The sequence below is a fragment of the Phialemonium atrogriseum genome (genome assembly GCF_030411735.1).
Source record: "Phialemonium atrogriseum strain 8032-3 unplaced genomic scaffold QBC33scaffold_1, whole genome shotgun sequence".
In the NCBI taxonomy this organism is placed as follows: Eukaryota; Fungi; Ascomycota; class Sordariomycetes; order Cephalothecales; family Cephalothecaceae; genus Phialemonium; species Phialemonium atrogriseum.
Window position 1 is genome coordinate 1,669,803 of NW_026848138.1, and position 20,889 is coordinate 1,690,691.

At 55.2% G+C, this 20,889-nt stretch overlaps 7 protein-coding genes across 7 annotated transcripts; 2 read left to right on the plus strand and 5 right to left on the minus strand.

The window, feature by feature from the left end:
- Positions 1–484: 484 nt before the first annotated feature.
- Positions 485–4,200, minus strand: QBC33DRAFT_26465 (uncharacterized protein). Its single transcript, XM_060423127.1, has 3 exons — positions 3,854–4,200; positions 2,885–2,938; positions 485–2,581 (listed from the first exon to the last, which is right to left on the minus strand). The coding sequence occupies exons 1-3, from the start codon at positions 3,949–3,951 to the stop codon at positions 697–699; spliced, it is 2,037 nt and encodes a 678-aa protein (XP_060288875.1). The 5' UTR covers positions 3,952–4,200; the 3' UTR covers positions 485–696.
- A 1,013-nt stretch (positions 4,201–5,213) lies between these two features.
- Positions 5,214–7,290, minus strand: QBC33DRAFT_615248 (tRNA-splicing endonuclease subunit sen54 N-term-domain-containing protein). The gene is made up of 2 exons (XM_060432627.1): positions 5,653–7,290; positions 5,214–5,443 (listed from the first exon to the last, which is right to left on the minus strand). Exons 1-2 carry the CDS (start codon positions 7,109–7,111, stop codon positions 5,403–5,405), a joined length of 1,500 nt encoding a protein of 499 aa, XP_060288876.1. The 5' UTR covers positions 7,112–7,290; the 3' UTR covers positions 5,214–5,402.
- Positions 7,291–8,370: 1,080 nt separating this feature from the next.
- On the minus strand, positions 8,371–10,221 carry QBC33DRAFT_25750 (uncharacterized protein). The gene is made up of 3 exons (XM_060423074.1): positions 9,980–10,221; positions 8,934–9,818; positions 8,371–8,858 (listed from the first exon to the last, which is right to left on the minus strand). Exons 1-3 carry the CDS (start codon positions 10,070–10,072, stop codon positions 8,616–8,618), a joined length of 1,221 nt encoding a protein of 406 aa, XP_060288877.1. The 5' UTR covers positions 10,073–10,221; the 3' UTR covers positions 8,371–8,615.
- Positions 10,222–11,428: 1,207 nt separating this feature from the next.
- On the plus strand, positions 11,429–12,006 carry QBC33DRAFT_510508 (cyclophilin-like domain-containing protein; the record flags this gene model as incomplete). Its single annotated transcript, XM_060425775.1, has 2 exons — positions 11,429–11,506; positions 11,581–12,006. The coding sequence occupies 2 exons, from the start codon at positions 11,429–11,431 to the stop codon at positions 12,004–12,006; spliced, it is 504 nt and encodes a 167-aa protein (XP_060288878.1).
- Positions 12,007–13,051: 1,045 nt separating this feature from the next.
- QBC33DRAFT_442576 (stress-responsive transcription factor hsf1) lies at positions 13,052–15,359 on the minus strand (the record flags this gene model as incomplete). Its single annotated transcript, XM_060424194.1, has 2 exons — positions 13,052–14,807; positions 14,872–15,359. 2 exons carry the CDS (start codon positions 15,357–15,359, stop codon positions 13,052–13,054), a joined length of 2,244 nt encoding a protein of 747 aa, XP_060288879.1.
- A 1,030-nt stretch (positions 15,360–16,389) lies between these two features.
- On the minus strand, positions 16,390–18,326 carry QBC33DRAFT_25729 (putative peptidyl-prolyl isomerase). The gene has a single exon (XM_060423073.1). The coding sequence runs from the start codon at positions 18,107–18,109 to the stop codon at positions 16,430–16,432; it is 1,680 nt and encodes a 559-aa protein (XP_060288880.1). The 5' UTR covers positions 18,110–18,326; the 3' UTR covers positions 16,390–16,429.
- Positions 18,327–18,387: 61 nt separating this feature from the next.
- On the plus strand, positions 18,388–20,508 carry QBC33DRAFT_26522 (V-type proton ATPase subunit B). The gene is made up of 7 exons (XM_060423131.1): positions 18,388–18,660; positions 18,714–18,798; positions 18,854–18,873; positions 18,931–18,966; positions 19,028–19,189; positions 19,240–19,565; positions 19,624–20,508. The coding sequence occupies exons 1-7, from the start codon at positions 18,562–18,564 to the stop codon at positions 20,426–20,428; spliced, it is 1,533 nt and encodes a 510-aa protein (XP_060288881.1). The 5' UTR covers positions 18,388–18,561; the 3' UTR covers positions 20,429–20,508.
- The last annotated feature ends 381 nt before the right edge of the window (positions 20,509–20,889 follow it).

A 20,889-nucleotide genomic window follows, 5' to 3' on the forward strand; every position in this document is an offset into this window, starting at 1 on the left:
ACATGTGTCCATCATTAACTCAACAAATTGAGCCATCCAAACGGAGTGACTCGGTCGGTAACTGTCGGAGCAGAATCCCATGATATTAGTATCACCTGGATATGGGTCGAAGGCTACCCTCCCCTCATCCGGCGAGATTTCAAGGCCCCAATCGTGGAGCAACGCAACCGAAACACCGACGTGATTAGTATTTTCCCTTCCCCTTCCCCATTTTCGTTTTCTCCTCTTCCTGCCTATTATTCCCTCGGTTCCCGGTTCTATCAGAACCGCCATTTGTGAATCGTACAAGACGGGGGAAGCCCTGCTGCCCCGGACAATCCTCCCATCGGGGAGGAAGAATTCCCGAGTAGGCCGTTCGAAAACTGGGTATTTATTCCACGACCAAGAAAATGGGTATTATCCGAACCAAAGGGTCCATGTCGTTCGTTGAGTGATAAATGCTGCAAGGAAAGGAAATGAAAGGAACTGGGGAAATCGCCTCTTGAAGCATCTCTATAGTCCAGCCAGCCGAGAAAAAGGTAACCCCGGAACGCACCTGGTTCCGTGGTCCGACTTGGTTGAGAAAAGAGCAAGTTCAGCCGGAAGGCTAAGGGGGCAAGGGGATGCAGCTATCCACCAAAAGCCAAGGACGAGAGCAGTACGACAGTCGTTCCAAAGATGGAATGAGACGACTGAAGAATGACGGCTCAGGTCCCGTCAGAAGAAGGTCGGCTTCGTAAGCACGCGGTATTCTACATAATCCTCCCCGTCGATGCTGATGATGGTTCCCTGGCTGACGAGCTTCCCCTCGAAGGGGCCGTTCTGCTTGCGCTCGTACTTGATTCCCATATAGATCTTTGCATCCTCAGCGCCATCCCTGAGTCGGTGAGCCTCTTGTGCAGCCCACACCTTATTTAGGCGCTGAACGTTATCTTGGAACAGGGATTTGTTTGTGGCGGATAGGGGAGCCGGGGCCGGGGTGGCAGCCCCGCGGCTGGCTGACCGCTGGTCGGCCCGCATCTGAACAGCTTCAGCGCGGGCAATCTCCCGACGAGCGAGGGAATTGGTGCGCTCAAGACGATCGACACTGAGAGGTCGGTTCGCTGCGCGAAGCTGGACGTCGGGAAGAGAGTGGCGGGCACGGGAGGGATTCTCACGGCGAGACAGTCGGGGGCCGTGGACCTCAGACTCGAGCTTAGCTTGGGCTAGAGCCGGAGCCGAGGTCTCGGTATTATTATCCTCGGGGTCGGTGTCGTTGGCCAGGATGAGCTCCGGCGTGGCAGGCGGGGCACCACCAGCAGGACCGTCTCGCCTGCCTTGGAGCTTATGGGGCGCACGCAGCTGTGCATCACGAGCAGCGGCGATCTCGTTTTTGCCTCGTTCACTAGGCGACTCCCCCTCGTCCATCTGTGCCTGGCGAATTCTACAATACTCCTTGATATCGTTGCGGGAAAGGAGCTGGAGGTGAGGCTCAAACTCCACCTCATTCCAGTGGATCCAGAGCCCGCCCGGCCCAACAGGGAAATTGCCAAGCATGGTGCGGCCATCCCGAGTCTCGCGGACGAGCTTGACTCGGAACATGTCATTCGCGCCGAGAATGCCGTAGACGGCGTGCTTATCCGCGTTTGATTCCGCGCTGGACTTCTTCCAGAAGCCCAACAAGATCCTAGTGGGCCGACTTCTCGAGATATTCTCAAGTTGCTGATTCCGGGTTGGCGAGGCAGTGGTATTGGTAACTGGGAGGCCTATTCCGGACGCCAGGCGGCGCTTCTTGCTCTCTGGCCGGTTGGACATTTGGGCATGCTCGGGAATCTGAGGTCCATAGGCAACCGGCGGAACAACAGAAGTCTCGGGAGGAGGGTGGGCTTGCACTCGGCGGATGGCCTCTGTCACGGCTTCTGTATTGAGCATTTCCCTCTCCTCCGAAGTCTCGGCCCCGCCGACTGTCTCGGCTCGAATCTTGACGTACTCCTTAACTTGGTAGTGATCGAGGTTGACCAGATGGGGATCAAAGGCAACTCGCTCAAAGGTGACCCAGCTGCCACCAGGGCCGGGAGGGAGAGGATACCCGATGCTGATGTTCTTGCCTTCCCTGTTGGTCGGTTGGATTCGAGTACGGAGGCGGTCACGGACATCAATGAAGCCGATAACAGCATGCTTGTCTTTCTCGTCGGCCACGGGCGAGTCACGCCAGTAACCAAGGACGACTCCCTTCACACCACCTACTCCATGTGCCCTGGCCGGGCGGCTAATCTTGGGGAGGCGACGCCCCTGCTCTTCCTCAACCAGACTTGATTCTATCTTGTCCTCGCTCAGGTCATTGAAAATGGAAGCACGCTTGCGCTTTGGGTAGTGAGAGGTAACAAGCTGTTCGTCAGACTGTTCATCGGCCTCTTCGTCCATTTCGATATCCTCTTGATCAGATGCAACCCCAATGGGAGATGTCTTTCCAGCGTCAGAGTGGTGAGCCTTGGTTCCGACAACAATCTCGTCCTGGAGTGTGTTGACTGGAATGCTTGTCGTCGGACTCATAATGTCGTCAACTATGGGCGAATCCGGAGGTGGGGTCAGGTCCTCGTTGTTAGTCTCATCCCCTTGGGGGCTATGGCCATTAACGGTAGTCCTGAAGGGAGTTGTTGTCAGCCTCACTTTCGTCCTGAAACAGAGGGATTGATATCGGGAGGAGGTCAGGCTCCGACTTTCTTTGAAGCACAGGACCCGCGCCACCCGACTGCCATTCACTCTGGGCTCTTCCTCGACCATTACTTCTGGCTTGGCTTCAAGCTCGAGTCCTCCAAAAACCCTTGCTGGCGAGTGTAAAGAACCCAGAGACAGGGTAAGAGAGGGAATGGGAGAAATGGCTTGAAGAAGAGTTGATGAGACAGAAAGCTGAGATAGAACTCACCCGTCAATAGGAGCAGGAGAAGCCTCGGATTGAATATGATCTGGGACGTCGATTCTGAATTACGAAGTTAGTATCTAACAATGAGACAATGGCCGGTGACTCGATATGGTTTTCGCTATTTGGGATTTGAGTGGTGGCAATGGAGGGAAGCAGGTTGGATGTGTCTGAGAGAGGGGCGGGTAGGGGACGGCACAACGACACTAGAGAGATGTTTGGTAGGTCATTGGGAAGGCCCGAGCTAGGCTTGGGGCTCACGGGAACACCCTCAATAAGCCAGGGGGAAGTGACGACTTCGTCAACCCAAAAGGGGCAGGAGAGTGCGACGGGAGATGAAGGTTAGGCCAGTCTAAGAAACTTGCCTCAACAAATGGACCATCGGTCAAAATTGTATCAGGAATAACCCCATCTGGCAGAGGCTGCGATGGGGTTGGGAATGGGAATATGCCAGCTAGAGGCAACCCTCACACTGCTAGCGAGATAACCTGACGGGAGGGATATGACTGAGAACATGCGAAATGGGGCGGGAAGGGTAAAAAGTTGGCAGCATACACCTTATACAAACAGTGCCAGGAAGGATATCTCCAGCGAGAAGAGAGGAGCTATAAGGGTTGTGGCAGGCGTGTGTGCAGTCAGCCAGGTAGTTGGCGAAGGCTGAAGTTGGGGGAGTGGGCACAACACAGGGAGAGCGGCTGAGTTGCCAGTCACAATCTGATCAGACAGCTCGTCTAAGAAGGAAAGAGAAGAGAGGGAGAAGAGAGGGAGACGAGAGGGAGACGAGAGAGAGAAGAGAGAGGGAGAAGAGAGAGAATATGAGAAATATAAAACAAAACAAACAGGTATTGGCAAACTTGCCAGTTGGCGCGGAAAGTCTTGCGCGTTGCTGTAACGGGTAACGGGATGACAGAGGGAAAAAACAATGGGATAGCGACTCGGATACGGACACTGTGTGGCTAAGAAACAATAACTCACGCCTCAGATATCTCAGCGATTTCGGCTGGCTTTGGTGTGGGTGAAGCAACATCGCCGGCAGGTTGCTTCACGTCTTCAGCAATTTCGCCATCCATCATGGCGATTGATTGAGTTGCAGAGAATATTGGGGGGGTGGTCCGAGACTTGACGGGAGACTTTGGCCGGGAAGTTAGCTGAATCAAGGTAAAGTGGAGAGCTCTGGAGAGGTAGAACTAGGTAGGGGTACTCGACACCCTGCGGTGTAAGTGAATGCAATGTGGGGGGAAACGATGCGCAGAGAAGATGGCGAGAATTCCTGGATTGAGAATAGGCCAAGTATGACCAGTAGCGCAAAGGAACGAGGGGGGCCTGTCGGGAGGAAGAGAGAAGGCGGCAGTGGTTGGGCTGAGGGTCCCAGAGCTGTTGTTGTAAAGGGAAGAATGTGAGAAAATGGAGAAGGGTGGCCGAAACGGGAAATGCAAGAGGGAAATAGCAGTTGTGTTGAGACAAGGTTAGCGGGAAATACTTCCCAGGCAATATGGGATTTGGTTACATGGAGCAAGTAATTAACTGAGCACCTGAATCAATCATGTCAATCCTCCAGCCAAATTGAACGACTTCGAGTCCTCCCGTCAAGAGGCAAGACCTAAGCGAGGGACTCTTTGGGCAGCCGCCTGCAGTCTTCGAATTGGCGCCTCTTGATAACAGTAGAGGTAAATACGGAGTACCTATTTACCTACTTACTCCCTCCATTCTTCTGAGGCGGGATTATTTTTTCAGTAAAAAGCGAGAGGACAAGAGAGAGGGGGAAATTGGCAACAATGAAGTAATTGACTTTTGTCTTGATTATCCCTCAATATTACAGTTTCATGTCGTCCTTGGCCCTCCTGCCAGCCAAAAACTGGCCTTGCGTGCATACTGACGAGTGACGACTCTGCAGGCAAACATGGGCTCATCCATAATTTAACATGCCAATCAGATTTCAGCGACGGTTGCAAGGGTGACTTGGGGCGGCAGTTCCAACTCAAGCAAGCCAACGCCAAGCTACAAAGACAGGCGCCTGCTGTGTAGGTGGACTCGGCAGGCGAGATACGAGATGATACGAAGATGATACGTACCTGGATAGGCACTCCCGTCGTTGATGGCGAACCTTAATGCTCCCTTTTCCCGCAATTCCCGCCCTGCCAACGACTTGATGGGGTGGGTGGTGGAATTCAGGGGAATTCTACGGATTAGCTCAAATTTTCCAGCCCGGCTGTTGGTCCTCTCAACCCCCCAATAGCATTCAGACAACTCACAGGTCTCGGTTCCGCAATGTGAGGAGTGAACCAATGCTTAATGCCGACATGCGATCTCAAGGCTGAGTTATGATGTGTAACCTCTTTCTTGCTGCGTTTCGGCCAGGTCGCCTCGGCTTAATGCATTCCGTTTCCTTACTTATGGCAAGGAATCGTCATCCGATTTATCGTCTTCCCTTGTTTGGACGGTCTTGGTTTCTCACTGCTGACCTTGGGCCGAAGTATTTATCTTTGGCCGTCCGAACCCTTCAATCATGAGTTGTCAGGCGAACCTAAACTTGAGAGAAGGGATGGAGACTGAGTCTTTGTAACTCTGGCAAGGGTATTGGCATTGCAAGAGCAGACCCAAATCTGGCCATCGTCACTGGAATCTCTTCCTACTTTGTACACTCCAACATTGAATTGCCATGACCCGACGGCCTCTTAACTCTGCTCAAGGCATGCCATGCTAGTTGCCCCTCCCTCCGCCTCTGCCGCCCCTCCCACCCCTTCCTCCTCTCCCCCCTCTCGACCCATTCCTACCTCCGCCTCTCTTCCCGCCTCTGTGGCCGCCCTTGTAGTCAAACCGATAGACCAGGGACTCCTCCCCAAACGCCGTCTCCGCAACGCGCAGATAGTTGACGACCCCGTGGTCCACGACAGCCAGAATCACGTTCCTGTACCCGTGCTTCAACCTCTGGTACAGCCTGCCGGGGACCGCCCACTCCGCCTTCGGGGGTGCCCACGGCGACGAGTCCAGAAGCGCGGCCATCTGTTCGAGCGTCGGGAAATCCGACTCCTGCGCGTCGACAACCGACAGGTAGAAATCCGGGGGCGGCGGCCGGGTCTTGGAGAAGGTCGTCCCGGACTTCCACACGTGGAAGTGTATCCGGAACGGCTCCTCGGCGGGCCAGGGACACGACGGCTCCGTGGTCGGTTTATGCCGAGGAATGATGGCTAGTTGTCCGTAGATCGACTTGTACGAACGGTACAGTCCCGGCCGGACAAGAGGCCCGTAAGGCTGGTGGTGCGGTTCCTCCTCGGCAAACAGGAGGGAGAACAGCCATTGCCAGACTGAGGATGGCGTCTGTATAGGTTGCGGATGGCGTGCAGGCCGTACGGCCTGGGGCGCTCGTAGGATTTTGTAGCCACCGCGCTTGAGATTAGAGTAGACCTGGAATTTCTGCAATGTGACTTTGCCGCGCTCTCCTTCGTTGCCGATGAGCAGAGAGTAGGCAGCCTCAAGGCTCAGCGGCAGACCCAAGTCGTATTCATCGTCCGCAGACCCTGAGCCTTGTTCGCCAGTGACCTCCCCACCGTCCTGCTTCGGCTCGAGTGGAAAGACAGTCTCGATGCCCCGCATCGGCCACCAGAGGTCCAGGGAACCTCGTTCGACGAGGAAGAGCGCTTCCTCGGGGAGCAGCCACATCTTGTCCCTCGCCGCGCGGTCCTTGGCCTGCCCGGTCACGACCCTCCCAATGGTCTTGCTGACGATTCCGCCGGCGCCCTCGACGACGACGACCCGATCCCTCGCGTCGAGGTACCTCCTCTTGTCGGAGCCACCAGCACCCGCACCCGCATCCGCATCCGCATCCCTGTCCCCTACCCCGCCGGCCCCCCCAAACTCCTCAGCCAACCCCGCCTCGCCGCCGTCGGCCGCCCAGTCGGCAAACCGGTCGGGGAAGTACCACCCCCGCAGCCAGTTCCCGGGCTTGTACACGCGCGTGTAGCTGAGCACGTCCTCCATGGCCTGGCGGCTCTGCTCGAGCGCGTTCTGCTGCGCCCGCGTGCCGTGCGACTCAAAGTCCTTCTCGCCCTTTCGGATCGTCTGCGCCGACACGCTCTTCTTGCGGAACAGCGCCGCGAACAGCCGGAAGTCCTGCGCCTCCTCCTCGAGGGCCTCCTCCGCCGTCGGCGCGTCCTCCGACGCCTCGGGCGCGTCCGTTTCCGCGGCCGCCGCCGCCGGCGCGGCGGTAGGGGTGTCGTCGTCATCAAAGGCCATGGTTGCTACCCCTCGTAGCGGGGGGTGGTGTGCGAGCTAAAGCGGTGGTATTCTGGCTACGGGCATTCGAAGTGTGCTGATCGTAGTCCCCGGGGTATAAAACGGCCCTTTTCGAATGTGTGTTCCTGGAGGGCTTGTTTTTGTCGGCGGAATGATGGTTTGGTATAGACTTGGAAATTTTGACAGCGCCGATCCCGGGGAACGCACTGTACAGTACAGACTTAATCAACTAGCTCAATATCTGAGATCTTGCGCTCAATATGCACTTAACTGACTAGAAACCGAACGATTCTGGCGCATTACAAGGTTCCTTGGGTCAGAAATTAAAGGATCATCGTTGATTTCTGTTCTTCCTTCAAATGTGCTGCATTACATGCCTCCTGACCATAGTAAGGTAGGGTGCTATACGCTGTCCCGGCGGCCCCTTCAGGCCGGCTAGCACAGGCGTTGAACAGCTGCGTCCAGAGATAGTCAACATGAAGACTGACCGAATTGAGGTTTCAAGCTCGCTTCAGGCGATCGGAGAGAGCTCCAGAGGAAAAGTTAGAACCTAGGCTGAACGCTATATTCTTTTCTCTTAAGGGTCTTCTTCCCATTCTGCCATTACCTGATGCTTAAAAGGTCAGGCATCTGAGCTGATCGTGCTTCCTAATTTGGTGTGCGTGGCCAAGGAAAGGCCTAACCTTGAGGGCTTGTCTCTATTTACACAAATTCTCCAGGCGGTAAGACCCAATTAGAAGATTTGCGGGCGAAGACGCGGTTTGATCGCAAGTAAAGGCCGAGTAAATGCCTCCTTTCTCCATAAAACACAGCCGCCTCCATTTCCCAAAAAAAAATCATCCGGGCCTCCTTAAAAGGGGCCTCGTCCCAAAATACCCATCAAGTAAATCATACAACCCTCCGAAGCCGGTTTGCCCCTGCCAGGCCATCCGGAAGAGATCGCGAAGAGAAAAAGCCAGACCAAAAATGCTCCAAACTCCGACCCTACCAGGGGTCTCCCTGGGGATGTCATGACGCCATGTACGTATCGTTCGTAAGTTGAGGTTTTTCTACCAAAAAACTTTCGCAGCAGAAACAGCCGAGCGAGCTCCCCTTGTCGTCCTGCACTGCCTGATGACTCAATGCTGAATGGCTTCCATCCTCTGCTAAGCCTCAGAATGTAGCCATGATCGCATCATGGAGGTCTAGACCACTCTCGTGAATTTAAAATTCAAGTCGTAAACCCTCCCGCTCTTCCAAACCAGTGCTGGGTAAGCTCACAGAGAATGGGCGGGCGAGCGTAAGCCGAATAAGCCCTCGTCATCCCATGGCAGCTCCGTCTCTCGGGCAAGGCTATGCCGCCGCGCTTCGGGAAACGCTTCGAGACCAAGGTCCTTCTCCGTGGTCATCGGGTTTCATCCGCTCCGAACCGGGCCGCTGGCTCCTATTCCTCGGCACTCGACGACTCGGTCGGCTCTTTAGCGGCGTTGAATCTCCTTTCATCCTTCTTCCTCTGCAGCGCAGGCTACTCGATGAGCATCTTCTTCGCTCCTCCAACTTCACAGAAGCCCAGATGTCGAATAGCATCCTTTTCACCCGCATACACGATCCTTCGAGCCGGGAGCATGGGGTTGTTCGGGTCCACGTGGGAAGCATCCGTCGCTGCCTGTTCGATGGCGTCCATTTCCTCCTTACAGGCTTGCTGGTCCATCGGACAGATAACAATGAGTTGGCGGAGCGTGATGTCACGGGCCGAAGCCATATGCGCCTATATGTAATACAAATCCCCGATGAGAACCGCGGCCTGGAAGGAGTCTCAACTAAAGGAGGGGGGTCGGCTTACCTTGATGTTCAAGTAAAACTCAATCTTGTAGAGCGTCGACGTCGTTGTGAAGCTGGTAACCTGGTACATGGGAAACGCAGGCTTGCCCCTCTTTATTATCCCCTCGGGGTCTCTTAAATCCTTGGATGGGAAGACGAGCCCCAGATGCGCCACGTATCCCGACTCAGGAAGCTTGGTCCCTACGGGTTGTGTGTGTTTCGCAATCTTGTTGATCTTCTTCGTCGGCTCGTCACCCTCGGGGTTAAAGGTAATCTCTTCTTCGATGCTCAACGTGATCTTCTGTATGGTCACCCTTTTTGCCTTGGTCATCCAGTCGGGGTTCGGAGTCAACTTGAGGTACACAGCAATTGGGTCCAGCGGTCCGTAACTCCACCGCGGGAGCGACATTGCTAAGGTAACGAGGTTGTCGACTGTAACGGCCTTGGTTTCGGGACGATTATACATGCCGAAGGTGGAGAGGGTGTCGTAGCGCTGGAGGGGTATCGGAAAGGCATATTTATTCTGGACGCTCGCGCCTTGCTGTACTGTGACAACGAGCTCGTAATAGGTTTCGGCGATGCGGCTGGGTAGCTGTAGGCTCGCGGGCGGTATCCGACGGTTCGACTCCTCGCCGCCCCTGCCGAAGGGAATGAACAACACGAAGGGGAGGTCCATGGCGATGACGCTGTCGGACTCCCTGCCGCTCGTACACCGAAATAACAGGAGCTCTTTGCCCACGACATCGGTCGTCTCTCTCCTCGGCGTGCCCAGGTGGCGCTTGGCTACATTCTCGGCGGCTGGGTGTATCGTCTCGCGGCGCTGGAGACATATGCGCACGAGCGACACGTTGACTGGCGCGGATATCCCTGACGACGGTCGTATCTCGACTCTGCCTTCTATCCTTGGCTAAGCAGGGGGGTAATATTGGTTAGCAAACAATCAGATGACGAATCAGTTCCGAGTCCAATACTCGTTCCTGTTGTTCCCCTTTGACCACCCAGGCAACCCATGAGTGATCGCCAGGACTGGGAAGTCGAGGTTGGCAGAGAGAGAGAAAAAAGACTCACTAATGTCGCAGAGATGCCTGGATAGCCCACTAGGAAGCTGCTATTCGGCGGCCCGGAGACCCTGACGGATGCAGCTGCATTCTGAACATTCATCCTGCTGCTGTTCACGCCAGGATTGGGGAGGTGGCCCAAGGCGAAGACTCGGTGTGGATGGGGATGGGGATGGAGATGGAGACTAGGGTGCTGTTTTCGCGACGGCGCGGGCTCGTCCCGTCATAGAGGTGGGATCCCAGCCGCCGGCGTGGCCGCGTCGGCGAAGGTGAGTGGAGGTGGAGCACGGCTGGCTTAGGAGGAGGTGGGGTATGCGAGGCTTGTCGAGGCTTGTCGAGATAGGCTTTGCGGCGCGTAGTCGAAACAATCAGCAAACCACCTCCCCTATTTGATTTTTAATATGGAAGCGCGCCAAAATTGGGAAAGAGAACGGCGGGCGGGGGTGGAAATCGAGAATGGAATGATTTTGAGTTTGGCAGTTTGGCAGGATCCCAATGACGGCGGTCCACAGAGCTGCAATTCAGCTTATGTCCTCTCTCTCGCGGAAGAACTGGGGTACCTAGCCAGGCACACCAAATGCTGCATGTAATATGTAACCCCCCAGGTGCGACGGGTTACGTTTGCGGGTTGCGTACGAATTTATCTGTCGCCTCTTAGCCGCTCACAACAAGCACCACAACGGCGCACAAGCGCCCTCTCCCAGCCTTTATGTGCCCCAAAAAAGCAGGCAGCCAGTATAATCTCTTCTACAGACAATGCCGTGCATGGTCTACAGCGTTCCCGCAGCTCCCATGGAACCACTGACCATTTCTCTCATGGTGTCCAACTACGTAACACTACCACCCAACCGAGAAAGACCGAAGATTGAAATCCAGACTCCAAAGCACAGCCAAAAATGGGAGCGGCCGCTGCTCTAGGGCTGTGGGCTGAGGAGATCTCGAAGTCGCAGCAAAACCAGGAATTGCTGATCCCCCCATCAGCCCTACCAACAAGCTGCCAATGGGAGTCGACATGTTTCGCCGTTGCCGAATTCCGGCTAAGGGCCGCCTTCAGTCCAGACAAACAAGGCTTGCTGTGCGAAGTAACCCATACAGACTAAGATAAATGTGTGAAAGCATTGCTGTCTGTATCGTCTTAACAAGCGACTGGACAAGTGTAGATACGAAATAGTACTATCGATTAAAGTTGCAATATAAGACATTGACGACAGCCCGAGGAATGATATCGATGGATCTCAACCTTCCTACGGATCCGTAAACACTCCCAAATGCCCGCTTACCAAGGCTAAGACAACTCATCTCAGTTAGGTAAGCCTCAAAAGATAAGAAGGTGGTCATAGCTCCAGACCCAACCCCGATAAGAAATCTAAGCCTCAGTCTGAAGCTCGATCGCAATATTCACCCCCATCAGCAGCAAGTTACCCTTAAGCTCCTCCGGCAAGGCTTCCCAGTCGCTACTATGTCAGTAACCCTTCACACAACCTTGGGCGACCTCAAGATTGAGGTCTTTTGCGAAAGCGTGCCCAAAACCGCAGAGGTATGCCGCGACCTTGCCCGCCACAATTAACCCAACCCCTCTCCGGCTAACCTCGTTCCCCCCCCCAATCCTAGAACTTCCTCGCCCTCTGCGCCTCCAACTACTACGACCACTCCCCTTTCCACCGCCTCATCCCCACCTTCATGGTCCAGACCGGCGCCCCCGCCCACCCCTCCCCGCCCGACAACCCCAAGGGCGGCCGGTCCATCTACGGCGGCACCTTTGGCGACGAGATCCGGCCCGGGCTGCGGCACTCGGCGCGCGGCACCGTCAGCATGGCGAACAAGGGGCCCGGCACGAACGGCAGCCAGTTCTTTGTGCTGTTCGGCGCGGCGCCCCACCTCGACGGCCAGAACACCGTATTCGGCCGCCTCGTCGGCGACGACAGCCTGGCCACCCTCGCCGCCCTCGAGGCCCTCGAGGTCGACAGGAAGCACAGGCCCAAGAAGCAGGTCCGCATTGAGAGCGTCACCGTCCACGCGAACCCGCTCGCCGGCTGAGACGGACTGCGTTGTTGGGGCAGAGGGGGGGGGGGCGCTTTTTTATCGCTGGAGGAAGAAGAACGCCCCCGCGGCAGTTCGGGGCATGTGCTTGGTTGCTCGGCGGTCGTGAAACGAAATGGCTTGCCTATCGGCTACTGGGGATCAGCCCAGAAGCACGCCGGTATGAGGAGGTTTCCCTGGCTCGGGAGGCGAAACTCAGATGAGGCCGTGTCGACGACCACACGGCGCTCATATCGGTAATGGACCGCCGGTGATTTCAGGCATGATCAGCCAGGTCATTCCCCTGGGAGCAGCGAAAAACAGAGATGTCGGGAGCCTTGAGGAGACTTTGTAACCTCCGTGAGTTCCTGTATATGAAGGTGGAGGGCTTTTAGGCCTGGTGATAACCCGGCCGAGGGGCAGAGGATGAGGCAAGGCAGGCCGTCAACTAGAGAGATGGTACGCTGGTTACTACCAAGGGCCTGTGGAAAACCACGGCCGACCAGATGAAGGCTCTTTGTAAATCAGATGTCCGTTTTGGTGTTCAAGGATGGCAACAATATACCGAATCGGCTGACAGTTTTAACACCTGTATTTCGACGCACATGCCAACATTGCGGAACTTCCATATTCACAAGCAGAACCTGATCAAAGGAGTCATGTTGTGCTGCCAACTAAGCTTGCTTGCTTCAGATATGACCCTCTTACACAACTGTTGGACGATACCAGTCAACGCCTTTCCTCACAGATGCCCCTCCATGTCATCATGTCATATGCTTCCCGCGCAACCGGTACCAGCCACTCTCAATGTCGAAGCACCTTGTCCGGCAGAGAAATGCAGTAAAAATGGAGCGCGCAAGAACAGCTGCGGAAACCTCCGCGGATATCTAACTACTTCAGAAGAGCCTCCCTTAGGTGTGAGGCCAGCCACCTCTGGCCGTCAAAATAGCAAAAAGGGAAAAGAGAAAATTGTTGGTCAGAAGAAACCCCTTGCCCCCGGCCCGGAAGAGTCTGGGCGCTGGAGAGCCGGCAGCCCCGGCATTGCATTCATCACAGGCGGTAATCAGAACTGGCGGCGGCGCTTCGAATTGCGCTCGGGCGTATCGAGGTCGTTGCGCAATATCTCTTCAGTGCCTGCTGGACTTGGCGTATCCTTTCCGGGCGCACTCTCGGGCACGCCCTCGGATTTTAATCCACCGCTGGTGGCTAGGTGAGGGGCACTGGCCGTCGCGACGTCGTTCGGCCCGTCCAGGCTGAAGTTGAAATCGTTGCCGTCTATATTGCCCGTCGAAACACCTCCTCCGGGAAAGTCATTTCCGTCGTAGTGTAGGTCGTCCAAGGCAACCGGGTCCAGGTACTGGTCGTAGTCGATGTTGTCGAAGTAGCCTGTCTGGTTTCCAGATTCATCGACGCCAGGAATACGCCCCGAGGGACTCAAGGGGCCGAGGATAGAGGATAGTTCGTCGAGCTTCGCAGCCTGGTCGCTCTGCAGTTGTTGCAAGGCCTCCATTTCGGCTTGCGTTTGGCGGATTTCGTAGAGAGAAGGAGGTTGTATGGAGGGGAAGATAGGGGATAGGCCCATGTTGGGGCTCCTTGACGACGATGCGTGAGGTGGTGGTATTGGTGAAGAGGAGGGGCGAAGCGGAGGGGCGCCGGCTGTGGCTGGGACCGAAGATGAGTCCGACGAAGACTGGCCTGCCATGATATTCAGCATCTTGCTGCGCTGTTCGTGGCTCATGGTGACTGGCGTCTTGGCCGCCACGTTCGGAAGGTCAATTCCGGATGTGCCGCCCGCGTTTGTGTCTTGAATAATCTTCATCATGCCTTCCTGGGGATTTGTTCGAAGCTCGTTGTGAAGGTACGCTGGTGAGGTCGTATCAGACGGCGACGTGTCGAAAAGCTCTGTGATAGAACCCATCGGCTGCGCAGCTTGATACGGCGCCTGCGGCGCATGAGAAGCTGCCGCATTCATAGCCTTGGCTTGATTCGGGATGGGCGGAAGCAGCCGCGGCTGCCTCTTTGGAGTGCTCGCCGTGGCCGGGTCGGGAGCTTGTCGTTTGACAAAATCGTCGAGGTCCACGACACTGCCCTGCGGCATCTGTGCGCCGGGGATGATGCTCGCAAGAAGATCCGAGACGCTCTGGGCGCCGCCTTGCTCTTCCAACGATTTTCGAAACACATTGGCTAGGAAGTTGAGGATGGCATTGATCGAGTTCTCGTGACGCTCATGCATGCTCTGGAACATAATCGCCTGGGTAACCAGCTGGTTGTGGTCTCGACGCAATCTCTCGATTAGCTGTGAGATGGCGAGCTGCTGTTGTTGAAGCTTGTCGATCTGAGATTTGACCTGTACGAGATCTTTCTTCTGCAGCGGCCCGACCTCGCTAATGCCAGCGCCTCTGTTCCCAACATTGGTGGTAATGAAGGGCTGCTGGGCAGAGAGGGTCTCCTCGACCGCCCCATCATCCTCGCTGTCCATGTCGCCATCTTCCTTCTTGGCGCCCTTCTTCTTACTGCCGCCGCTTTTTGGCTTGTTGATGAGCCATAGAAGGTTTGGATGGCCGCGCTTGAAATATGGATTGTAATACTCGCTCGGACTCTTGTTCTTCCTCTCGCTCGCCTTCATCGAGTTGTCTGACAAACCGACGCGCTTATGGAAGCCATACATGTTCAGCTGCCGCACGAAAGACGCATAGTTGTTGTGTTTGAAGAGTTCTGGAATCAACGTCTTTGCAAACTCGTCTTCGTCAAGGACAACGAACGAGTCGCCTTTATCAGACCAGCGGATCAATTCTGTGTTCTTGGACTCGTCGAGGAAGCTGGGGTTCACCGTTAGTGACCTTGATCACGGAGTGAGAGGAAGCGGTCAGTTGCAATTCTTACCTGCTGAGCTTCTGAACGAAGGGAGGGATCTGCTTGCGCTTTGCCTGCGCGTCCCTCTTAGCTCGCGCTGCACGCTCCTCAAGTAGCTCGATATTGTCATTGTCATCCATGGGGTTTGGCGGCTGCAAGAATGATTCGTCGCCAAAGCTGTTCCAAGTTCCCGAATTGGGATCAAATGCCTGCCTCGGGGTCGTGGGGACCAGTGCCTGGCTCATTTGGCCCATGCCCCGTCGTGCAAGCGCGGTAGAAGGAGCTGCCGGAATGCCTTGTCCATATTGGGCTGGGGTGGAAATGATGCCGTACGGGTTCACACTCCTCGATCCAGCATCCACAAAATCGCTTCCAACGGCTCCGCCATCCCACCGCAATCCTTGGTCCGGCTGCGCGGTGGGGTATGAGGGCTGCTGCATTTGCTGTATCGGTACGACGGGGGATGCCCCCGGGGCAGCCCGTTTTCTCGAATTCGGGGAAGACATGGATGGATACATGCGGCCGGGTGGGTTTGGGAAAGAGACCTCGACCACCAAGTAGCAACCGACGATGCAGACAAATTGTCGGGGCCGAGACTCCTAAACGCAAGGAAGCCGGGCTGCTTGCTGGTTCGGCGGCCTGCTGCAGGTTACCGTTTGCTTGGAGGCAAGCCCTCTTCGACAGTCTATGTGGCTGGAGAATTGCGATCAACCAAAAGCGACGTAAACCTCCAGGAAACACCACCAAAGCCCGCAACAGTTCGTTATATACTCGTATTGAAGTGAAGTGACGTCGTTAACAGGTCGATAGCCTGACTCAGCAAGGCAGGCAGGAGACGGGTCTATCGCGGTTTCGCAGCCTGGAATAGGAGCAAAGGCGTGTTGTCCCGTCAGACAATCGATATGTTCGGGGTGACGCAATGGGTGTCTCGGCGCGGATGAAAGCGTTGAAAAGTCGGTCTCTTCGTCCTTAGAGTCGGGGTTTTGCCATTTGGCATCAGATAGATGCTTTGCGCCAGGAGTGGTTTATCTGCCGGTGGGAGTCTGTCTTAAACCGCGCGTCTCATGGCTCAGGAGTAAGGGACGAATCAATCGCTTGGGACTGGAGACCGCAGAAGAGGATGTAAGGATAGTGGGCTTGGACTGGCAAAAACGCGACAGCTTTCGACTGCGGGCCTTCAACTTGCGATTGAGGCTCACGGAAGCACGAGCTAGCGTTCCAAGCCAATCAGCGGCCAGGAAGATAACAGATATCAGCGTAACCAACACGTGGGGACAATGGGTACAAAGAAATATACTTTTTTTCTAATGGATGATGACTGCCGTTGATTACCGATGGCGGGGTTCTTAGGTACTCCTTTCCATCTCACCATTGATTCCAGGCAACAATGCCTTTGTTTTTCTTTGACTCCCAAGCAGTTGACCACTTGTATCGTATCGCACTTTAGGTACAACCAAGTAACCTGGATCCAAGGTGCGGCTTCGACGCCGTCATGTTTAGTAGACTGAGGGGACTTGACAGAATTGGGTATCTCGATACATATAAAGGCCACCTGTGCAAGAGATCTACCCTAGGTACTATGCAGTATCTACTTGGCACCTCTCCCAGCCAAGGCAGAAGCTTTTGCCAACTGTGCATTCCGAGCCTGGTCCCATGCTCTGCCAGAGCCCCCTGACCGAGCCTCCCTCGTTGCCCGCTTCTCTTCTTTCAGCGTGCGAGCTTTCTCCAGAGGATCGATGACTACCAGCTCCTCTTCTGCCTTCTTCCTGTAACTGAGGTCTTTGCCCAGCTTATCCGCGGCGAAGCTCAATGAATGAGACATCCAGCCTTCGTCATCGCTTTCTTCCTTGGCTTCAATCTTGTCCCATGATTTGCAACTCTGGCAGTTGGCAATGAAGTGGAGGTCACAAACCTCTCCTTCATCCACCCCATCCTTGGCACTGCTGTCTTCCACACCTTGAGCCGAGGGGGCCGAGGGCTCTGGTTCTCCTTGGGCCTTTTCTGACGGTGCCTGTTGAAGCTTCGCCTGGAACGCCTTGAGCATCTCCAACGACTTGAGGGCATCTTTTGATGCGGTGGCCCCTCCTGGCCGTCGTTTTCTTCCTCGTATCGAGGTTTCCGGTATTAGCTGCTCCAGTGCAGACTTTTTCTTCTCCTTTACCGGCTCCATCTGGATGTTCCGCTTCATAGAGGCTTTCAGGGCTGCAATCTCGGCATTGGTCTGTTCAAGGAGAGACTTCTTCTTGGGGTGCTCCGGCTCCGCTTCCGACTCCTCGTCCGACGTCGCTTCTGGTCTCGGATGTTCTCGTCTGGGAGGCTCTGGTTGAGTAGGACTCGCACTACTCGCACTACTCGACCTACTCGACCTACGTCGTGCCTCCTTTTCTGGTTTTGCCCTCATCGGAACTGCTCTTTCCTCAACCTTCGCAGCCTTCGGCAATGTCTTCTTCACTGCCTTGCTCCTCGACGACTCGAGTTGTTCGTCCTCAGCGTCCATTACGATCCGTGTGTCGAATTTGGCCTTCTTAGCCACGGGTAGGGCGTCAGCGTCACCCTCCTCATCCTCAAAGCTTAGCAGCTGCTTCCCACCCTTTCTCTTCTTCTGCTTCTTCGCCGCCGCGGGTGCTTTCTGGACGCTTGTACGCGCCACCCTTTCTCTCTTCTTCATATCATCAAAAGGATTGACGACAATCTCCACGCTGGTGATCTTGGTAGGATATACGGGCCGTTCGCCTTCCTCCTCGACGTCGGTTTCTCCCATCTTCATCAAGTTGTAAATGGTATTACCAGCCACTCTGCCGAACAAGGTATTCTTGCCGGTTAGCTCTTCGGTCTTGCCGAGCGTGAAGAAGAATTGGCTCCCATTCGTATTTTGAGCTCCCTCGTTCGCCATCCCCAATAAGCCCCTGCGGTTGAACTTCAACCTCGAATGAAACTCGTCTTTGAAGTTGATCCCCGTGGGCCCCGCATTCTTGCCGGTTCTCTGGTCCATTGGCCATGGATCCAGATCCCCGCTGAAGGCACCGCCATCGTAGATCGACTCGCCGCCATTGCCAGTCCCGGTCGGATCTCCGCCCTGAAGGATGAAGCCTGGGACAAGGCGATGGAAGATGGTGTTGTCATAGTAGCCATCAAGGCAGAGCTGCAGGAAATTGCGGCATGTAAGGGGCGTTTGCTTTGCGAAAAGCTCGACAGAAATCTCGCCCTGGGTCGTATGGATGATCGCAGATGCCGTCGGCTGTGGTTCGAGATTGTAGATGCTTGACATGATTGCTGTTTGACGGGGACTAGATTGTCAATCGCATCGCGGTGAGGTAAGGTGATTTCACGCGCCCTCACAGTGGCCGCGCTCGTTCTCGTTTGTCGACAGGCCCGAGTATAATAAGAGCTTCAACGCAAAATGCATAGAGCTCTAGGAGGTTGCAAAATTCAGTAGGGAGCTCTGACATGGAACCATGCACCTAAAGCTGCGGGGTTCGTAGCACGCCGTCATGTGATAGGCGGCCAAAGCTTCCATCCTTGGGGGAACTACGGGATACAGATATTGGGCAGTTAACTACCTATTACTAACTAGCTCCTGTCTGCCAACCTCACCTCCAGCCATCCTATTCGCACCTCCGCTAAGCATCCTCAGCTATATCCGGAGCGGGTGCCGAGCTTCTTCTCCTCTATCCGGCTTTTCCCCTCTATCTGGGCCTGACCCGCCGCATTCTCTTCACGATGAGCGACCCTCGAGAATCCTCGTCCTACTCGGTCACCCCCCGAATCCGATACAACACTGTTAGTGGTGTCAACGGGCCTCTGGTCATCCTCGACAATGTTTGTGCTTCCCCTCCCCGACTTGGGTGCTGGTGTGTTGACAGACCTGCAAGGTCAAATTCCCGAGATACAACGAGATCGTTACCCTCACACTTCCCGATGGAACTGAACGTTCAGGTCAAGTCCTGGAGGCTCGAGGTTAGTGTTCCAGCTGGGAAGCCGAGGAAGCTCATTATTGACTAGGCGGCGACAGGAAATCGAGCAGTTGTGCAGGTAATTTGTCGAAATGTTATAATAACCTCGGGAGCAGCTGGTTGACCAGAGAGCTAGGTCTTCGAAGGCACCCCAGGCATCGATGTGAAGAAGGTGAGCAAATAACCACCCCTATGACCTGATCTCGGCAATATTAACCGATGGATACGGGCAGACGAAAGTAGAATTCACGGGGAAAAGCTTCAAGCTTGGTGTCTCAGAGGATATGTTGGGTCGCATCTTCGATGGCTCGGGTCGGCCAATCGACAAAGGCCCAAAGGTCTTAGCGGAGGAGTACTTGGATATCAATGGCAGTCCTATCAACCCGTACTCAAGAGTGAGTTGCCTCGTCGCCAGCCCGAGGTCCGTCTGCTAAGATACTGCTAGGTATACCCAGAGGAGATGATCTCGACGGGCATCTCTGCCATCGACACCATGAACTCGATTGCCCGTGGGCAGAAGATCCCCATTTTCTCGGCGTCGGGTTTACCACACAATGAAATCGCCGCTCAGATCTGCCGCCAAGCTGGCTTGGTCCAGCGTGATGGGGTTACGAACAAGGGGGTTCATGATGGGCACGAGGAGAACTTCTCCATCGTGTTCGCGGCCATGGGTGTCAACCTCGAAACCGCACGCTTCTTCACCCGGGATTTCGAGGAAAATGGCAGCCTAGAGCGCGTGACTCTTTTCCTCAATCTTGCCAATGACCCAACGTACGTCTCTCGAGATACTCCTTTTCAGACCAGTCCTCAATCGCTAACGCCGGAGCAGCATCGAACGTATCATCACCCCTCGCCTGGCTCTCACCACCGCCGAGTACTACGCCTACCAGCTTGAAAAGCACGTCTTGGTCATCCTTACTGACCTGTCAGCGTACTGCGATGCTCTTCGTGAAGTCTCTGCTGCGCGAGAAGAAGTGCCGGGCCGTCGAGGTTTCCCAGGCTACATGTACACTGATTTGTCGACCATTTACGAACGCGCAGGCCGTGTTGAGGGTCGCAACGGGTCCATCACGCAGATTCCTATTCTCACCATGCCCAACGACGATATCACGCATCCCATTCCCGACTTGACGGGGTACATCACAGAGGGCCAGATCTTCGTGGACCGAAACCTCTACAACCGCGGCATCTACCCCCCCATCAACGTTTTGCCATCTCTCTCGCGTCTCATGAAGTCTGCCATCGGCGAGGGGATGACGCGCAAGGATCACGGCGACGTGTCAAACCAGCTGTACGCAAAGTACGCCATTGGCCGTGATGCCGCCGCGATGAAGGCCGTGGTTGGTGAGGAGGCGCTGTCCCCCGAGGACAAGTTGTCTCTGGAGTTCCTGGACAAGTTCGAACGAACCTTCATTAACCAAGGGGCGTACGAGTCCCGAACGATTTACGAGTCCCTCGACCTCGCGTGGAGCTTGCTTCGAATCTACCGCAAGGACATGCTGAACCGGATCCCTGCCAAGATCATCAACGAGTACTACCAGCGAACGGCAGCAGACCGTAAGGGCAAGGGCAAGGCCCCGACGAAAGACACGAGGGACACATCGGGCGAGGGGGAGAACCTGATCGACGCATAATTGCGCCTTGTCGCGAGGGAGACACCGTTGCCAACTTGGGGTTTGGCATCCGGCCGTTGGTCTTAAGGGGGGGGGTTCACTGGTTCGCAAGGGCCAGCACTCATCGGGCTCTTTTCTTGTTTATTTCTCCGCGCCGCCATGTATTTAATGGCACGAGACAATGCGCCTCGACTTCGGACATGTAGACTGGAAAAATGCGATCATTTTCGGTTCCTTGTTTCACCTCTCACCTCCACACGAGCAGCCTGGCCGTCGTTCTCTCACCGGCAACCGTCTTCAGGGCATTGCTGCCCCATGCAAACACCCATGCATGCCATGTATCAAAAAGGCTATCCGCCTTGCAGATAAGGACTCAGAACAAATGGTCTTCCCACTCCCGTGTGTCCGTGTATGTGGTCTAGCCCACACCGGAACTCATGTTCGGCATGTCGTGGGAAAAGCCAGCAAAATTGCAACTCAGT